The sequence below is a fragment of the Nymphaea colorata genome, chromosome 11 (assembly GCF_008831285.2).
Source record: "Nymphaea colorata isolate Beijing-Zhang1983 chromosome 11, ASM883128v2, whole genome shotgun sequence".
NCBI lineage: Eukaryota > Viridiplantae > Streptophyta > Magnoliopsida > Nymphaeales > Nymphaeaceae > Nymphaea > Nymphaea colorata.
This window is the reverse complement of record NC_045148.1, coordinates 7272271-7292514: the sequence shown is the minus strand read 5'-3', so window position 1 is coordinate 7292514 and position 20244 is coordinate 7272271. Positions and strand designations below refer to the sequence as shown.

Here is a 20244-nt window from a genome sequence, read left to right as displayed (position 1 = left end):
TATATCAAGGAAGCTCTCTATCACAAACTATTCTTACAACCATTGACAAGTTTTTGTTTGGTGCCTACACTCATATTGACTAAGAAGGTGATACTAAAAAAAAAAACGTCCACTAGAGGCTTCACTATCTAGTTGGGAAAATCTCTCACTATGAAGTCCAGAAAAAGGAATTACCCAATAGGGGGAAAAGGGCATGGTACAATTGAACTGTAAATGTGCACCATTATTCTCGGTAATCAACTATGACTTGACCAAGTATAGAAGCCAAATATTGATCCCTTGCCTCATGTGCCTATGAGGTCCTATGGTTAATTTTTTACTTTGACAACTTCAGATTCCTCAACTGCAGGTTCCTTGCCTTTGGTGTGTCAACTTAATTGATGAACAAGGAAGCACATTGAAATTAATGTGTACGTACTTCATTCAGGGCCATATTGCAGAATGATACTTTGAACACCACTATTCCCACTCAAGACCAGCTTGCTTACCTTATCACAAACTTTGAACTAGGGATGTTCAATTAGTCAAGTCAACTGGGGCTAGACTTGAACTCACCTTGCTAAACTTGACTCGAGCTCGGAGTCCAGTTTGAGTTGAGAAATGAACTTGATGAAGCAAGCAAGTGGAGCTAGCTTGAGCTAGGCAAAGCTAGAATCATTTGAATTCGTTTAAATTCATGGTAATAGTACAAGTAAAAAATGATTTGCCTTTTTGTCAACAAAGAGAAAGTGTTCATAGGAAGGTCAAATTTCAAATCACCGTGCTACACATTGATTTAAAAAGAAATTCAGTTTTTAGTAAATGGCTAGCTAAGCTCCAGCTTGAGCTCAGCTGAGAACCTTAAGCATCTTAAGCTTAGGCTGAGCAAAGCTGTAGTTAGTCAACTCGAGCTCATACTAAGTTTGAGCTGTGGTTATGGAGACCTGAGCCGAGCGAGAGCTAGACTAGCTTGGCTCAAGCTCAGCTCATGAACATCCCTACTTTGAATAGAGATGAAAACACTTCCTCGAGTTTTTGGCTTGCAAAGGGATATTAAGGAAAGAAGACTAGTTCCCCAACACCACTATTGACCCTATGCCTACCATATATACATGCCATATTTGATAGAGATGCACATTTTGGGAGTTTTAAATGACAGATAGAAACTACTACTGAAGGCAAACCCATAGATATCTCTTGAACTGTAAATCCTATAGAATAGCTGGGATTCCATTCTTAAATTGTAACCAACCATCAGTCTAAAAGTGAGACTCCGAACTGCTTAGATGCCCCTCACATCTCTAACATTTCATTGTAGTACATATTATTCAACAAATGAAATAGATCCAATGCTGACAGACACTCATGAAATTGGCTTGTCCACATGCTTGATTTTTTTCTCCTTCTAATTGCAAACTTAAGAACTAACATTAACATTGTTCACAAGTTCTATGGCATGCTTAGTGTTTCTAGTATTCAATTTGGAAAAACTTCAATTAGAGATGGAAGAGAAGGGAGGGAGATTATGTTGTAATGGTTGAACCCTCCATCCTTCAGCAGCTTCCTCCACTCCACTTCTGTCCTCTCCTTCCCTCCCGAAGCGTGTGCAATCATTGTTACATCAAATGCCATTCTAGTATCTTCCCAGGCATCTTCGGTGACATTGGACTGCAGCACAGCATCCACTATTACGACCTTCCCATTGTCATGTGGAATTGCTTTCCTACATTGCTTCAATATCTTTATGCAGTGGTCATCACTCCAATCATGCAATATCCACTACATCACAGAGAAATTAGAAGGCAAAGATGAGTAGTAATGCTGGTAATATATGGTTATGGGAATTCAATTTCCCATATGGTACCTTATGAGGAATGAATTTTGCAAGCAAAAGCGTAGCGATTTAGATCAACTGCTTGAAATAAGCACATTTTTAGCCAAAGGAGGTCAATAACTTAATTACATAATGTATTTCTATCACATTCTGATCTTTACCTTTGGTTGTACCATTCTCGATGAGCTAAACATGTAGAACAGATCACCTTTACCTGTTTCTAGAAATGAACTTGTGGCTTTGTCTGAATGAACTGAACTCAAGCTTGGCTCGTTTGTGTATATATGTGTGTAGGGGTTAACACGAGCCGAGTCACACCCGATTTCAGTCAGCTCGAGCTCAACTTGATTAAGGCTCGACAAACTCGTTTGAATAGAATTGATATTCATCATTATGTGTTCAGCTCGAGCTCGACTCAATTAAGGCTCGACAAACTTGTAAACTCGTTTGAATATATCGACTTGATTAAGGCTCGACAAACTAGATTAAGGATCAAGCTCGACTCGGCAATTACGTGTTGAACTCGAACTCAACTCGATTGTTTGAATGAGTCGACTCATGAACCCGAGCTCGACTCATTAAGCAAATGACTTTGGCTGGAACTCGTTCACGAGCCGAGCTTTAACAAGTCTCGAGTAGCTCGGCTCGGCGTTCACCCCTATATGTGTGTGCATGTGTGTTTGCTTAGATATAATGTGTGTGTGTGTGTGCGGGCATGTCTTAGATTCGATATTCGGCCAGTTCATGGCAAACCAACACATGATTATGGTCATATTGCCAAATCTGTGTGTTTAAAGAAAATAAAAAAATCATTGTGTAAATCAGTTTTTACATGGGCATCAAGAAACAACAAAACAAGTGATGGCTTAGGTTGATCATGTAATAAAGAAGTCCATTATATCCAGTAGGTTTTCATGTTCCTTTTTCAAACCTAAAGTTTTGAACAGTTTAAGTATATTATGTTGTTGGATTCTTGAAAATGATCATGATCCAACTGAAAGGGCCAAAAGTCCCATTGGACACCGCATATATATTTATATATAACTCTATCATAATTGTCCCAATGTAAGTCACATTTGTACCCTCTACTCACATTATCTAAACTTGTTGTGCCTGTATCCACATCTCTGTATCGGAACCCATACCCATGCGATTTAGGTTCCAATCCAATCCAGGAAACTCAGAAAATTTCATCGGTCTCCTTTATTTGATGCTCAATACATTTAATAATTGTAAAAATAGGAGGATGAAACAGCACATGCACTACAATTTGGTGAATTGGCCGACTAGGTTCAGTTGTAGAACGGTTTATTATTGACCAAAAAATGCATTCATACGCATGTACATATATTTGAAAATCAACATTTTTCATAAAAATAGTTTGATTGAAAACATGTTTTATAGCAAAATATTTTTTACAAATATATTAGGATGGTTATATTTTATTTAAAATTTAGCAAAAAAAATTAAAGGTTCTGGTTTTTACCCCTAACCTAAGTGTGTGGTTTACCAACATATATATATATATATACTTTTCTTAGTTTGACCGTTTTCCCAAAAGAGATGTGTAATACTTCCCCACCAAGGCTGATTGCACAATCAGCCAGTGTAGGTAGTATTTAACAAAATTATGGGAGACCTTACACGGTTTTACTTAACCATGCAAAAGAAGATGGCAATTAACAAACCATAAGGCGCAATCTCTTAAAAATCTTCCTAAATCAAGAGGTGCAAACTGATCTGTCCTCTTTGATACAGGACTAAAAAAGAAGGGCAAACAACTCTCCCCAACTCACTTTTTAATGGACGGAGACCTTCGGAATCGGAGATGCATTGATTGTTGAGAGAGCTGTTTCTTTTATGATGTTGGAAGGTCATTGGCTGGACCGCTGCAACATGGCAGAGGTAATAAGGCATCGGTAGAAGGCCGGAAAATGGTTTCCTTTTCAAGTCTATCCCGAGCCATCATCCACCCCGGCGGGCTTGCACGTTGAAGACTATTCTTCAGAGTTCGGTGCCTATCCCGTCTTCATTGGCTGAGATGAGTGAGTCAAGTCAAGCTTTATCGAGTCAAGCTCCGTAAACTGGAGCTCCACTCGGTTAAATGCAGAAGTCATTAAGAAAACTGGAACTCAATTCATTTGTTACAAGACTCGACTCAAACTCAGAACTTAAACCAAGCTTTATCGAGTCGACTTGTTCGAACTAAGTGTTCACCACACCCAATAAAATAGGTGAAAAAAAAACCATGTGAAGACTCACCTTCATAAAGACGGCATCCGCCTTGGGAATCTCCACAAACATGTCGCCACCCACATGAGTGATCCCCTGGTACTCTGGTGCAGTGGCAACAACATGGGGGAGGTCCAGGTTGATCCCTTTCAAGTGTGGGCAGGCCTTCACTATCTCTGCAATGGCTGCTCCGGTGCCGCCACCGACATCCACAAGCGAGGAAAGCCTATTGAACCCATGCTCATACTTGGCTATGACTGCCTTCATTATGATTTTGTTTGTACAAGCCATAGCAGAATTGAATAGCTGGTTAAATTCAGGGTTGACAGCTCCATATTCCCAGATATCTAGACCATGAGCCTTCTTGAAGGCTACACCTCCCTCTTGCACGCACTTGCTGAAGCAGTGCCATGGAGCCAAAGCAGAAGGATGGTTTTGCATGAGGACCATAGGAGCCAGACTGTGCTCACCATCCTTGACCAACCACCTAGAGGCTGGCGTTAGACCGAATTCGGGCTGGTGGTTAATTCCATCACCAGGTGGCGGATCGTGCTGCACAAACATATGTTTCCTGACCAGCAGCCTCATGATGCGGAGGAGGCAACCGATGTCCGGTGAGGTTGCCGGCAGCTCAGCTGCTATCTGGTGCAAGGTCATGGGGCGGCCGTTCCGGTGGATTATGTCTGCGATCCCAAGCTCGACTGCACACTTGAGTGCCATCGAGTCTGCGAATGCAAAGAGTTGTCGGAATATTTCTACTTGGCCTTGCACCAGCCTCTCCTCTTCCATCTCTGTCTCTGTCTCTCTCTCTCTCTCTCACCCTTGGATTTGTGGGAAGAAGTGGAGGGGTTAAATGTGGAGCAGAGATATAGGAAAATGATTAAGGTGCTCCCAACAATAAAAAAAATGTAAAATAAGCTAATAAAAATAGGCAACAATCTAAAAGTGCCCCTCCACAGCGGCAAAATGGTGGGATTTATTCAAAGGATCACAAAGTTAAGGTGGTGGGTTACCTTTAATTTTCAAAACACTTTTATGTATAACAATCAAATATATTAAAATATTAACATATATATTAAACTAATTTTGTGAAGTGGTGTGATCAACTGCCCCACACCAGCCAACATGTGGCTCTGCCACTGAACCCACACCAGCCAACATGTGGCTCTGCCACTGAATGGACCTCAGCCATATGCCACGCCTGGTTATCCAAAGTACCACGTAACGAGAGGTACAACCACCACCATATACATCTCTCTCTCTCTCTCTCTCTCTCTATATATATATATATATATAAAAGAACTATTCCAAACTGATTCACATGGAATTCAACCTTATTGAGGGTATTTTGTCAATAATTATAAGAAAAGGTCCTCTTGATCTCATACACAATCGCAATATATATATATATATATATATATATATATATATATATATATATTGCGATTGTGTATGAGATGAAGAGGACCTTTTCTTATAATTATTGACAAAATACCCTCAATAAGGTTGAATTCCATGTGAATCAGTTTGGAATAGTCCTCTTAAATATGTCCACCAACTTTAGTACATAATTAGCTACATACATCAACATTAGTACATGCATAATGTCCAAGGTAGTAATGTGAACACTTCTTTATTAATGTTAGAAAGTAACTAAAGAGAACCACAATTGGGTTAACAAGATTAGGACGTGTACGTTCTTCATGACGTTTTCAAAGGGAAAAAAAAAATTGGCAATTTTTATTCATTTGATTTTTAATTTAACAAAAGTTATTTTATAGATTATTTTGATTAACCATGAAAATAATTAAGGTTTTAAGGTTAACCGTGTTTTCATTACCTAGCTCCAAATGAATGTATGTGTATATACATGTGAATGGCAATTGGGTGGTTTTGTCTTGGGAAGAAGGAAGATATCCACATGCAAGCAAAAATATGACAATCAAAGAACATATCAATCCCCACTTTGAAGTGAGTTTTATCCCTTGCATCTAATTCACAAATTAGTTAGATTCGTTCAACACTTTAAAAACTGTTTCATGCCTCTGCCCCAAATTAACTTTACGTACTGTTTCCAATGTGTTAAATAATGAATGTAGAGGAAAAGCTTTTTGATCACCATCTTCAACTCCTGGAGTTTTTCATCCAGCTCACTCAAACAATGGGAGATGTAGAAAGGCATGATGGAACATCAACGCGGTCCTACGTATTGTGGATGGATGTAATGCGTTTGCATTTATTTGGTTGACTGGTTGCATACGGGATGATACGAATCTAAAACCATTGATGTTGAAGTGGACATGCAAACCAATCCACATGCAAGTCACATGGTTGAAGAATGATGGGCCACACATGCACATGAGGCTAGGATGATGAACCACCAAGGATGAACAATATAGGAATTGGTAAAAACCAGAACCCTTAAAAGAAATTATTAAAGTACTTTACTTTACAATCTAACCTTATAGATATGATCTTAAGAGTAATTTGATGAGAAATATGTATTAAGTTTATTCTTTTCTTACTTAAATAATGCTTTTTGTTTCTGTTTTCTGAAATTAGAACCCCTCAGCGGTGTCGGGTTTCCAAAAATATATCAAACTTGTGTCTGGTTTTGTGAATTGTGTCGAAAACATTTGATTTTAAAACAAAGTTTGGTAGTTCGCTTGTGAAATCTGTCCTTATTAGTTCGCAGAAAAGGGTGGTGATGAATTTAATTTGCTAAAAGGTGACCGTTGCTTTACTTTTTGAGTAGTACGATAAGCCTATCCTTAATGAGGATGGCGCCTACCAACTTTCTGAATATTGTTATTTTTTTAATTTTAGTATTTAATAAAAGCAATTTTCTTTTAAAAAACAAAGATAGTAGCAGCGTGTCATGTTCAAAAGAGGACTTCAACTGTGGATAGGTAATTTGAGAATTACATAACCAATTGTGAATAAGAATTAAGAGTCCCATAGTATTCTAGTGAAAAAATTGAAATCAACCGACCAAAACAAGATGAACAGTGTCTTTTTTCTAAAAAGTCGGTTTGGCTGAAAAAAAAAAAAACCAGCAGGTAATTGAAAACATGAAAGACACTGTTTTGGAAAACAACGAGTTTTCAGAAACCTAATTTTGAGGTGGTCCCGCAAAACCACGTTCGCTCTCAAACATCGTTGTGAAAGTGTATCCAAATGCACCAAGCGTTTTTAATTGTTAGTTAATTTGAATATATTTTTCCATTTTCTTCATAGATCGTATATATTTTATGTCAGTTCACTGTTTCTTTCAGCTAAATTGTTGAATCGGCCAAATTCAGTGATGAAGCACGCAACTCGATCTTGGTCGCCCCATTGGGAAAGAGAGGAAGTGAGAAAGAACAACCTCTTGCCATGTGGTATTATAAGTTGCCCACAACCTTTTCTCACAAGTCCAAGACAGGAAGGGAAAATGGAAATAGCTGGAGATGGAAGAGGAGAGGCTGGTGCAAGGTCAGGTCGAGATATTCCAACAACTCTTTGCATTTGCCGACTCGATGTTGCTCAAATGTGCAGTCGAGCTCGGCATCGCAGACATCATCCACCGGAATGGCCGGGCCATGACCCTACACCAGATTGCAGCTGAGCTGCGGCGGCAGCTGCCGGCATCCTCGCCGGATATCAGCTGGCTCTTCCGCATCATGAGGCTGTTAGTGAGGAAACATGTGTTTGGCAGCGTGATCGACCGATTGGTGATGAAAATGGTGCCGGAAGTGACCCCCAGCCTGCGTTTGGTCTAACGCCAGCCTCAAGATGGTTGGTCAGAGATGGTGAGCTCAGCCTGGCTCCTATGGTGCTCATGCAAAACCATCCTTCCACTTTGTCTATATGGCATTGTTTAAGCAGGTGTGTGCAAGAGGGAGGTGTAGTCTTCGACAATGTTCTTGGTGTAGATCTTTGGGGATATGGAGTAGCAAACCCTGAGTTCAACCAGCTATTCAATTCAGCTATGGTTTGTACCAGCAAAATCATAATGAAGGCAGTCATGGCAGAGTATGGGCATGGGTTCAGTAGGTTTGGCTCGCTTGTCGATGTAGGTGGCGGCACCGGAGAAATCATTGCAGTGATAGTGAAGACGTACCCACAGGTGAAAGGGATAAACCTGGACCTTCCCCATGTTGTGGCTATTGCACCAAAGTACCAGGGGGTCACTCATGTGGGTGGTGACATGTTTGAGGAGATTCCCAAGGCTGTTGCAGTCTTCATGAAGGTGAGTCTTCACAGTACTTCAACACTTGGGAGTTTAACTCCATGCCCAACACTTAATTTTTCTTGCCAATCCCTGCCTTAATTTTTCTTGCCAATCCCTGCCATTAACTCAGGCCTAGTGAGTATTGAGATTTGGATTAATATGACACAATTTGAGGGTTTTGCTGCATTTTGCGATGCATTAGCTCTGTCCCAAATCCAATCTTTTATGTGGGAAAAACATAACAGATTGCCATCACGTCATTGAAAGAACAGAAAACCAACCACAGCAACTCGTGAATAATCCCACAGATAAACAACAAAATCTGATTTAAGGAGATTTTGCCGAACGACAGTTACTTCTATGCACCACATGGTTTCGTTTTCAAATTGCTTATGTTTTCCTTTTTTTTCCTTATTTAAAAAACTAAAGTTTAGGTTGCCGCATACAAAATTATACCAAAAACCTGTCTTTTTTTCCCAAACTGGTAATGTGCACACTTGTGCATAGAGGTGTGTAATGACCAAAATACCCTGATTAAAGTTGAAAATAAAACTTTTAAAAGGTCGGGGTTATTAAAAAGTTGCAACTTTAAAATATATATTTATTTCTAAAAAAATTCTAAAATACTCTAATCCCCTTTCTAAATTTTTCCTTATACATTTGTTGCGTGCACAACCGTGGGCTCTAAGCGATTCGTAAAGGATCATGCCAATAGACAACTATTATATGCACCGCATGATTGTTTCCCCTCTTTGTTTTTCTTCTTCTTCTTATTTTCTTTTCTCTTCTTAGGTAGAACAAGTTAATTTAGGCAGATGCTCAAAGGTTGTAAGGCAACCAAGCAGCTAGGTGGCTCACACTCAAAGATCCAAGGTTTGAATCCTATGATTATTAACATGCTCTCTTGGGTTACTCCTCTAGGCAACCAAGGGTGGCAAGTACAACACTAAGTTGAAGGATCAGCTATAGGTCCACAGGCCTTGAATGACTCAAATAAGGTAGAACCATGGAAGCACAAGTGTATGGCCTCCGAAATTTATGTTGAAACAGTTTTCTCCAAGTAAACATTAAAAAACACCTTCAATGGTTGTACGTCTACATGAAGGTTCACCTCCCTGTGTTGCAAGGACGTGCTGCCAAAGGGAGGGTTATCCTCTATGAGACAACATGCAGGCACCTGGGTGCCCATGCAGGCTGGAAAGGATTCCATTGTTTCTTTTTTCTTAAAATTTTCTTTGGTTTACTTAAGTAAGTTAATATGATGATTGTTAAATGTGAACCATAATGCTCTAAATCGGGCTGAACCGGTCTAAAAATTGGATGAACAGTTCAAAATTAGATCGTATCGGTTCCAAAACCCACTGAACCGGCTAAAAAAATGGCTAAAATCGGTTCTAAAACTGAATGAACCGGTCTGAAAAGCCCTGAGTCGATCTAAAAACTAACTGAACCGGTCTGAAAATGGCCCGAATCGGTTCCAAAATCGTCCGAATTGGTCCCCAAAAATCTGAACCGGTTTCAAAAGGGTCCGAACCGGTCAGAAAATCAACTGAACCAGTTCAGAAAAGATCTGAATCGATTTCAAAATGTCCAAACTGATTCCCAAAGGGTCTGAATCGGACCGAATCGGTTCTGAACTTAATGAACCGGTTCTAGTATAAATGCAAACCATATGGACCCTGTCGGACCCGACCCGATCCGAAAAATCAAAAGTGGAGGCGCGGGCGGGTGAAAGAATTTTTTTTTTAAAATCTGATGGATCCGGATCGGGTCTGTCAAGACCCGACCCGGTTCGACCCAAATCAACCACCCCAGTGTCGCGGGCTTCGCCTCCACCGCTCGCCTGCCGAACAGCAGGCGGGCGGTGAAGCTCCACCAGTAGGCCACCCAACACCGTGGGTGGCCGCCGGCGGGTGCCGCCAGAGTCACTGGACGTCGGCCGCCGCGATGGCGGGCCGACGCACGCCGGAAACCGGCCTATTCTGGCCGGTTTCCCCTTCCATTCCCCCCCCCCCTTTTCTCTGTTTTGAGAACGGTTAAAAAACGGCAGTCGACGGCAGCGAAGGCCACCGGCGACATTGGGTGGGTGCCGGCTGGTTCGACGGGCCCGTTCGGCGACAGCAATGTCGCCGGCAGTCGCCCTTCGCCAGCCGTCACACCTCCCAACTGTCGCTCTTCACTGCCTACTCCTCCCTGTGCCCCTTTTCCCTTTTCTTCCTCTTGGGTGGCTGCGACAGACGCAGGGGAACCACCGACGGGCCACCAGCGGGTCGTGCCAGGACGGCCGGCAGACGGGTGTCGCCTTCTGACGACGGTTGCCTACCGAAAACTGGCTGTCCCTTCGCCATACTTCCTTGTGCCTCAGGCGACTGCAGCGGAAGCCCGACGACTTCCGTTGCTCGCCCATGAATTTTTTTTTTTTTAAACTCGCAGCCAAGAACAGGGAAGAACCGAACGAGATGACGCACAAAATCACCAAAAAATTCAACGATTTAACAAAGAACATGGGCCCTCTGATACCAATTGTTGGGATTTCTCCCCTTCATGCATACACAAACGATATGCCCTAAACCAGTATCATGCTAAATCATTTAATTAAACAAAACCTTAAACTGAAGCAGAAACGTACCTGAATCCATCTGAGGAACTGGATGGTAGATCGCGGTAGGATCTTCCAGGGTCTTTGCGATGCGCTTGAGGTCTCTCTCAGATGGGGAAAAGGAAAACCCTAGAAACCAACGTTTCAGGCAACCATTGTACGACCCTAGGGACCACTACCATTTTATATTAAGAGCAATTACGGATTCCACCCATCAAAGAGTCTGTAATTGCGTACTTGTATCTATACATTTCAAAATTACCCCATACCATCTAAAATAACGTAATATCTCAAAATGCAATCACTTAAGCGGATATTTACGTTAAGAGAGACATAATGTCTGAAATTCCTCATAGACATATGCCGGCCCACCAAATGATCTTACGTGCGCTTCTCAAATCCAATGCTTTTCTCCCCATAACGATCAACACGGTCGGATGTGTTATTGAGTATAATCTATATACATCATCATTTTCATAATCTATGCAGCATAGAAAGCCAGGGTATGCCTAGTGATCTTCACGTTTTAGCTCACCCAAAAAGAGAGTCTATATACATCATCATGTTCATGGTCGTCTGTACATATGCACACCCGTTTATATATGCCAGAAAATTTTGTATTGCACCAAGCTAAGTAAGCAGTTTCTAACTTCGATCTGATATTCGGAGTAACAGAAGAAGGCAATCAAGCTACTGCTGGTGCTCAACGTGGGGATCGTCGGCTTCATTCTCCTTATCTCTTTCTTCTTCTCAAAGGGCGCCAAGCGTTTGAAAATTATGGGTTGGGTATGTGCTGCCTTTGCAGTGAGCGTCTCAGCAGTCCCTTTGAGCATCATGGTATATTCATATACTCTCTCTCTCTCTCTCTCTCTCACATATGCATGTGTATATATACATGTGTGTGTGTGTGTTTGTGTCCCAATAGTATCTACTTGTTGATGACAAGCACTTACCTTGTTAATTATTTTTTCTGTCGCATTCCCAGTTCTTCTTCCTTTTAAAAGTTTGTGTTTCCACGAGAAGGTAATGTGGGTAGATTCCAATTTCATTCAATGGAAACAGATGCAATATGAGCTAATTTTTGTTTATATGATCAAGCTAATTTGAAAAATTCAGAAACCTGACATCAAAATGGGGAAAACGTATGGGCGAAAAACAACATGAACTAAGTTCCTATACAAAAGGTTTTACAACAAAATCAAAACATTTCTGATGTATGGATGTGTCTGGAGAGAAAATTATTTATTTCCAGATGTTCTTAAGTGTTTAGTTTTTCTTGCTTATCGACAGGGCTATCATTGGCACTTCCCACAGTTTTGCCAAATCGGTTGCTAGCTTGCCTTTCTTCTGTCTTTCTTGGTTTTACTCCTTCCTTCCTACTTCTGGCAATAGGGTATTTATCTTTTATGCTTATGCTCTACCATTCTTGTAGTTGTTTAGAACTTTTTTTCTTCACACATTGCAGTTTGCATTTTTGTCACTTTTGCAGGTATGAAGCTGTATTTTATAGTAATTTTGCACTTGCCCTTATGGCGTGGGTACTGAGAATGTGATGGCCAACATTCTTCTGCTCCGAAACAAGAAAATGTTGAGCAAACGCACAATATTTTCTTTCATGACAATTATGAGAAGTCCTTGTGTTTGGCAGACCCGAGAGTTCCATTGTCCTTTGTGAGAGCATATATTGTCAAAGGCGACCTGGCTGGCAGGCCTAGGCAAGAAAGGCGACCATTTTTTTTTATTTTTTTTAGTTAGGTTAATATGTCAAGCTATTTTAATTAAATATTACTAATATTTGAAATATGGGGAGTAGTAATATAACAAGCATAATCAAGTTAAACAATCAAAATTTAATTGCTTACTTCATTGAATATGCAAAATCAATAGAAAAGTTTTACTCATTAATTGTAATCTAATACAAAACACCAAAAAAATAACTAGAGATCTTATCTCTAAAGGAAGGAATGTAAATCCTTTAATCCATTTCTACTTAAAGAAAAACATAACCATACTAAAGTATACATATAACAAGTATGAGGTGTCCCAATACTATATAACAGACTAAGTGACTAAGAGTAAATACATATGACAATATACATATAATACCATAATCAACGTAACAAGCTTCATATCTGGCTTTTTTTTCCTAGTTTCATTTGAGGGATTGAAATTCCAAGCAAAGCAATCTCCAGGCTGTATGTTCAAACTCGGGGTTTTTTTGCACGCTGTAGTTAATCCAAAATTTCATGCCAAAAATTATACCTAAGCATAAAAAACTAACATACCTAACCATAAAAAACTGAGTAGAACTCAACTTCAGCTTGCAGAACGTAGACAATCTATCATATGAAATCAAAGCTAACATGCAAATGCTACAAACATCAAGAAGAACAACAAAATATCAAGAAAGGGCACTAGGTATGTCTATTGAGTAAATTTGAATTATATCTTAATTTGTTGACTATCTTTTGCTTCATTTAATAAAATTTAAATTCAAGTGAAAATCTATAGTGCTAGTTCCTATGCCTTTGGGAAGCAAGGGGAAGACCTACTGCCTTGTAGAGAGTCAAAAATTCCACCCAACCTCTTGTCACCTTAAGTGTCTTTTGGCAGTTGAGACACTTTGTGAATGTCTCATGAATACATAGAGCCCACATATGCAGGTAGATTCATCGAACACTAGAAATATTGCTTCATGAACCTACTTCAATCTTTGAGGCAGATTCATAAGACACTCACAAAGTATCCTTACTGCCAATGCTAGAAACAAATGTGGGCTGATGTGATTGATTGCCCATACCAGTCAACATAAATTACTTTATTCACGTATTGGGACCTTCGTCATCTTCATGATTTATATATGAATGCCCTTCAAGTTTAAAGTATAATTAGAGCTTAAATTTCTGGCTCTACCACCACATGCCGCCAAACTATATCTTAGGGTACAGGGTCTGCTTTCAGTGCTTTGGAGTGTCCCCTCCCTTATAATGTGCTTCAACTTGTGCATTAGTGACCCTCCCTTTTGTAGCATAGGAGGTGGCACCCTTGACACTTGAAATGCAGACTGGTCGTCTACCAGCCCTCATCCCAAGTCGTTACTCCAACCCCCTCAGGAACCATTCATGTTCCTTAGTGGATTGAGCTGTCCATATTACTTAAGCATTTATCTATGTATAAATCCTAAAGTCAGTCAACTTCCTAGACTATTTGCAAAAACACTTAAAATCACTCTTCAATTGCATGAAAGCTCATGTAGGAGGATACTTTTGGTTATGACATGGGACTCATGTCCCATGCATGAATTTGGTCTAAACCTGAACCACAATCCAATATTATAAAGCATTTGGAGCATATCTATTTTTGGATCACACTAGTAAATCACTCCAATGCAGAAAAGTATCTATAAATTCATCAATTTGACTCGAAAAGTAATGAAATATAAATTGTAGATCCATGACACTCAAAAAAATTAACCATGGTTCTCAAACAAATTCATATTATACGTTGAATCTATTTAACACAAACTCAATGAAGAGTTTGCTACCAATGATGTAAGCCCCATATGTTATTTCCTTGGTATCAAGGCATTGTTCCATTTCCATAGCAACAAAGATACATGATTGAGTTACTATGCAAAGCTGATCTGCTGGATGCCAAACGTTTTTTAGACCTGATGGCCACTTCTATCAAACTGTCTAAAAATGATGAGAACATATTACCTGATCCAACTCCATGATGGTATCTAGTTGGAACTCCCCAATACCTTATTCTTACACGGTCAAACTTGCAATTCGTAGTTAAGAAAGTGTGTTAGTAAATGCACATTGGGCGGCAAGGTGGTCCACCTTATAAAGGGACTTGGGATGGTCACTCACATGTCTCAATGTGTTATTCCTTTGGACTATGGTAAGTCTTGCTTTGCTCTATGAACTTTGGGGGTGTGCACAGAAGGGGACAGTGGACTCTTTTAAGGGCGATGGAAAAAACCACTCATCCAAAACAAAATGCATCACCCAGCCGTTATTCATATTGTGAAGCCCAGCTTTTTCCAGGTATGCAGGTTTCACTTCTGGCATGGTTCTAGGATATAATATTTGCCACGCATATGGCCGCTATCAGTTAAATTCTATGCTATGTAAAGGTAACTTTCTATTACAAACTATATTTACAACCATTAACTAATTTCTGTTGGTGTCTGCACTGATGTTGTCTAAGAAGGTTGATGCAAAAACAGTTTGCTTGAGGCTTCACTATCTGGTTGGGCCAATCTCTCATTCTTTGTATGTCAAGAAAAAGGTCATCCAATAGGGGGAAGGGGCTAGGTACAATGGAACTATAAAGGTCCCTCATTATTCTTGGTATTCAATCAACTATGGCTTGATCCAGCATAGAAGCCAAATATTGAGCCCTTGCCTTGTGTGCCTATGAGGTCCTATGGTTAATTTTCTACTTTAACAACTTCAGAGTCTTCAACTGCAGGTGCCTTGCCTTTGGTGTGTCAAACTAATTGACCAACGAGCAAGCAAATTGAAATTGATGTGTATTTCATTTAGGGCCACATTGCAGAATGATACTTTGAACGCTACTGTTCCCACTCAAGACCAGCTTGCTAACCTTATCACAAACTTTGAACTAGGGATGTTCAATGAGTCAAGCCAACTGGGGCTCAACTCAAACTTGTTAGGCTAAGGTCGACTGGAGCTTGCGAGTCCAGTTTGAATCGAGAAATAAATTTGATGAAATAAGTGAGTGGAGCTCGAGCTAGGCAAGGTTGACTCAGTTGAACTCATTTGAACTCATGGTTAGTATAAGTAAAAAATGGTTCAAATCCAGTTTTTAGTAAATGGTGCAGCTAAGCTCCAGCAAAAACTGGGCTCATCCTTAGCTGAGTCGAGCTCAAGCTGGTTAGCTTGAGCCAAGTGAAGCTCTAGTAGTCAACTTGAGCTCGCTCTGTGGTTATGGAGACTTGAGCTGAGCTAGAGCTGGACAAGCTTGGCTCGAGCTTGGCTCATGAACATCCCTACTTTGAACCGAGGTGAATACTCTTCCACAAGTTTTCGGCTTGCAAAGTGATGTTAACGAAAGAAGACTAGTTTTCCAGCACCACTATTCTCAGCTAAACATGATGACCCTATGCCTACCATATATACATGCCATATTTGATAAAAAAACACATTTTGCGAGTATTAAACAAAAGCTAGAAACTGCTGCAGAAGGCAAACCCATTGAGGAAACAAAAGATGTATCTTGAACTGTATAGTATATCTGGAATTCCATTCTTAAATTGCAACCAAGCATCAGCCTAAAAGTGAGCCTCCCAACTTGACATTTTATCAAGATAGAGAGAGTAAATTTCAATTTGTGGACGTAGGCAACTAAGTCGAATACATTGCCTGATTGTTATGTCTTTTGACCTATATTGGTGAAAAGACCACCATCATAGGCCTCTTTGGGTGCAAAAGCCTTACAACTGCTTAGATGCCTTTCACGGTTCTAACAGTAGTACATATTATTCAGCACAATGATATAGATCCAATGCTGACAGCAACTCATGAAATGCACCACTTAAAAAAAAAAAAAAGAAATCCCTCAAATTGCAAACTTAAAAACTAACATTCACATTGTTCACAAGTCCTATGGCATGCTCATGTTTTTAGCATTCAATTGGGAAAAGCTTCAATTAGTGATGCAACAGTAGGGAGGGAGATGATGTTGCAACGGTTGAACCCTCCATCCTTGAGCAGCTTCCTCCACTCCACTTCTGTCCTCTCCTTCCCTCCCGAAGTGTGTGCAATCATTGTCACATCAAACACCATTCTAGTATCTTCCCATGCATCTTCTTTGACATTGGACTGCAGCACAGCATCCAGTATTATGACCTTCCCATATTCATGTGGAATTGCTTTCTTGCATTGCTTCAATATCTTTATGCAGTGCTCGTCACTCCAATCATGCAATAGCCACTACATCACACAGAAATTAGAAGGAAAAAATGATGAGTACTACTAGAAATATATGGTTTTGGGTATTCAATTTCCCATAATGGTACCTTTTGAGGAATCAATTTTGCAAGCAAATGCATAGTTATCTAGATCAACAGCTTCAAATTAGTGCATTCTTAGGCTAGAGGAGGTCAATAACTTAATTACATAATGTAATATTTCTATCTTGTTCGGATTATTACCATTGGTTATACCATTCTGGAAGAGCTAAACATGATGAACAAAGCATCTTCACCTGCTATCTAGAAAGCGGTTCAAAATGAACTTGTGGCATGGTCCGAATTAGTCAGGTTTTACATGGGCATCAAGAAACAACAAAAAAAGTGATTGCTTAGGTTGATCATGTAATGAAGTCCACTGTATCCAGCAGGTTTTCTTTTTCAAACCTATAATTTTTAGCAGTTTAATTATATTAAGTGGTTGGGTTCTTGAAAAATGATCAAGATCCAACTGAAAGAACCAAAAGGCCCATTGGACACCGCATGCATATTTATATATATTTCTATCCTAATCGTTCCAATGTAAGTCACATTGGTACTTCTAAGGTCCCATACATGTGTCACCATAACCATACCCAAAGTGGGTACTTGGACACATTTGGGTATTTTTTTAATGGAAAATTATTCAAACTACTTAATTTTACTTAATTTATTTTTTTAACTTAATTTTCATTTCTTTTTTGAAGTTATTGTTCATTAACATGTAATAATTTTATTTATATTTATTTCTTTAAATGTTGCTTTCATTTCAATTTTTTGTGATATTTTGCATATATATATATATATATATATATATATATTGTTGTACCCGTTTACATATTCTAAACTTCTTATGCCAGAATCCACACGTTTGTATCTGTACCCATAGCCACGTGATTTAGGTTCCAAACCAATCCAAGAAACTAGAAAATTTCATTGGTCTCCTTTATTTGATGCTCAATAAACATTTAATAATTGTACAAATAGAGAGAATAGTATGAATGATGCCAAGATTGATTGGAACTTCATGAAACGCTCCTAGGATACCTAATCACTCATGAACCACAATTAATAAGTGTCCAAATAGCAAGAGTAGTGTGAATACTGTCAAGATTGGTTCAAACGTCATGAACATTCATAGAATAAGATACTGAATCAGCACATGCCCTACAATTATTAATTGTACAAATAGAGAGTAGTGCGAATGATGCCAAGATTGGTTCAATATTCATGAATCTTACGGGATAATTAATAATTGCGCAAATGAAGTGCGTAGGTATTGCGAATGATGCCAAGATTGGCTGTCAGAATCAAACTCAACAGTTCATGAACGTAAGAAAATGAATCAGCGCATGCACTAGAATTCTGTGACTTGGCCGACTAGGGTCAGTTTTGGAACGGTTAATGGTTAACCGAAACAATACATTCTTAAACATTTACATTTATTTGAAAATCAAAAGTTAAAAAAATGAAAACAAAGGAAAAAAAATTCAACATAAATGAAAACATGAACGAGTGGCACCATGGAAATAGTATGGAGAGATTGAATCTACTGGCGCTGATATCTCTCTCTCTCTCTCTCTCTCTCTCTCTCTCTCTCTCTCTCTATATATATATATATATATATATATATATATATATATATATATATACATTTCCGCACCTACTTTTCTCAGTTTAACAGCTTTCCCCATAAAAAAGTGTAATATTTCCCCGCTAAGGCTGATCGTACGTGACAAAATTGCGAAAGACCTTACACAGTCATGTTCACTTAAGCATGTAAGAAAAATATGCAATTCACAAATCTTTTGGCACAATATTTTAAGAATCTTCTATATTGCTGAGCATTGCTACTATATTGCTGAGCATCGGGTGGAATACCTGATAGGACTCCCGGTTTGAGTCGACCCGATAACATATTGAGCCCGTTCCGGTGGAATACTTGATAGGACTCGAGTTGAGACTCAAAAAAACCGATTTGAGTCAACCCGATAACATATTGAGCCGGTTTGAGTCGACTTGATAGAATTCGATTCGGTTCAGTACTGTATTTATTTTAAAAATATATTTTCTATTAACAAATTTTATTTATTTTTAAAAACTAACTTTATCGAAGCCAAGATAACTACTTGACTCGATGTTCACCATCAACCAAATGAAAAAAAAAAAAGGAAAAAGAAAACCATGAAAACACAGACCTTCATGAAGACGGCATCAGCCTTGGGAATCTCCATAAACATGTCGCCGGCCACATGAGTGATCCCCTGGTACTCTGGTGCGGTAGCAACAACATGGGGGAGGTCCAGGTTGATACCTTTCAAGTGTGGGCAGGCCTTCACTATCTCTGCAATGGCTGCTCCGGTGCCGCCACCGACATCGACAAGCGAGCCAAGCCTACTGAACCCATGCTCATACTTAGCCATGACTACCTTCACTATGATTTTGCTCGTACAAGCCATAGCAGAGTTGACTAGCTGGTTACATTCAGGGTTGACAGCTCCATATCCCCAAATATCTACTCCATGAGCCATATCGAAGGCTACACCTCCCTCTTGCACGCACTTGCTGAGGCAGTGCCATGGAGCCAAAGCAGAAGGATGGTTTTCCCAGAGGACCATAGGAACCAGACTGAGCTCACCATCCTTGACCAACCACCTCGAGGCTGGCGTTAGACCGAACTCGGGCTGGGCGTTAATTCCATCACCAGCGGGCGGATCGTGCTGCACGAAGATATGTTTCCTGACCAGCAGCCTCATGATGCGGAAGAGGCAGCCGATGTCCGGTGAGGTTGCCGGCAGCTCAGCTGCTATCTGGTGCAAGGTCATGGGGCGGCCGTTCCGGTGGATTATGTCTGCGATCCCAAGCTCGACTGCACACTTGAGTACCATCGAGTCTGCGAATGCAAAGAGTTGTCGGAATATTTCTACTTGACCTTGCACCAGCCTCTCCTCTTCCATCTCTCTCTCTCTCTCTCTCTCTCTCTCTCTCTCTCTCTCTCTCTCTCTCTCTCTCTCTCTCTCTGATTTGTGAAAATAGGTGGGATGGTTAAACGTCGAGCAGGTTATATAGGAAACCATTAACGTTCTCTCTCTCTCTCTCTCTCTCTCTCTCTCTTCCGTTGGTAGAAAAATGGAGCTATCGCGATGGTATAGACAAATATTGATTTGTGTTGAGGGTTTTTTCTCTTCCTATCTGATCAACTTTTCCAACCTTCCACACAAAAGTCGTTTGTAACCAGCAAGCGAAGATCGAACAGCGCTGATTTGGCGACAATAACATACATATGAAAGCCCAACGTCATGGTAATTATATACTAGAAAGTAGACGCTCACTTATGATATAAATAACAATTGAAAAATATTGCAAACTGTTTTAAAGATGAATTTACTGTAAAATCAGAAAAAGAA

General features: G+C 39.8%; 2 protein-coding genes and 1 pseudogene across 3 annotated transcripts; 1 reads left to right on the top strand and 2 right to left on the bottom strand.

Annotated features, from left to right (window-relative positions):
• Positions 1-1258: 1258 nt before the first annotated feature.
• LOC116263706 ((R,S)-reticuline 7-O-methyltransferase-like) lies at positions 1259-19843 on the bottom strand. 2 transcript variants are annotated; one of them, XM_050080531.1, is made up of 3 exons: positions 19770-19843; positions 4076-4809; positions 1259-1758 (listed from the first exon to the last, which is right to left on the bottom strand). In XM_050080531.1, the coding sequence occupies exons 1-3, from the start codon at positions 19792-19794 to the stop codon at positions 1456-1458; spliced, it is 1062 nt and encodes a 353-aa protein (XP_049936488.1). In that variant the 5' UTR covers positions 19795-19843; the 3' UTR covers positions 1259-1455. The 2 variants fall into 2 exon arrangements, with proteins under 2 accessions (XP_049936488.1, XP_031499301.1); XM_031643441.2 differs by lacking the exon at positions 19770-19843 and having other exon boundaries at positions 4076-4917.
• On the top strand, positions 7453-12625 carry LOC116264900 ((R,S)-reticuline 7-O-methyltransferase-like; annotated as a pseudogene).
• On the bottom strand, positions 12888-19822 carry LOC116264899 ((R,S)-reticuline 7-O-methyltransferase-like). The gene is made up of 2 exons (XM_031645353.2): positions 19036-19822; positions 12888-16820 (listed from the first exon to the last, which is right to left on the bottom strand). Exons 1-2 carry the CDS (start codon positions 19792-19794, stop codon positions 16518-16520), a joined length of 1062 nt encoding a protein of 353 aa, XP_031501213.1. The 5' UTR covers positions 19795-19822; the 3' UTR covers positions 12888-16517.
• Positions 19844-20244: the final 401 nt, after the last annotated feature.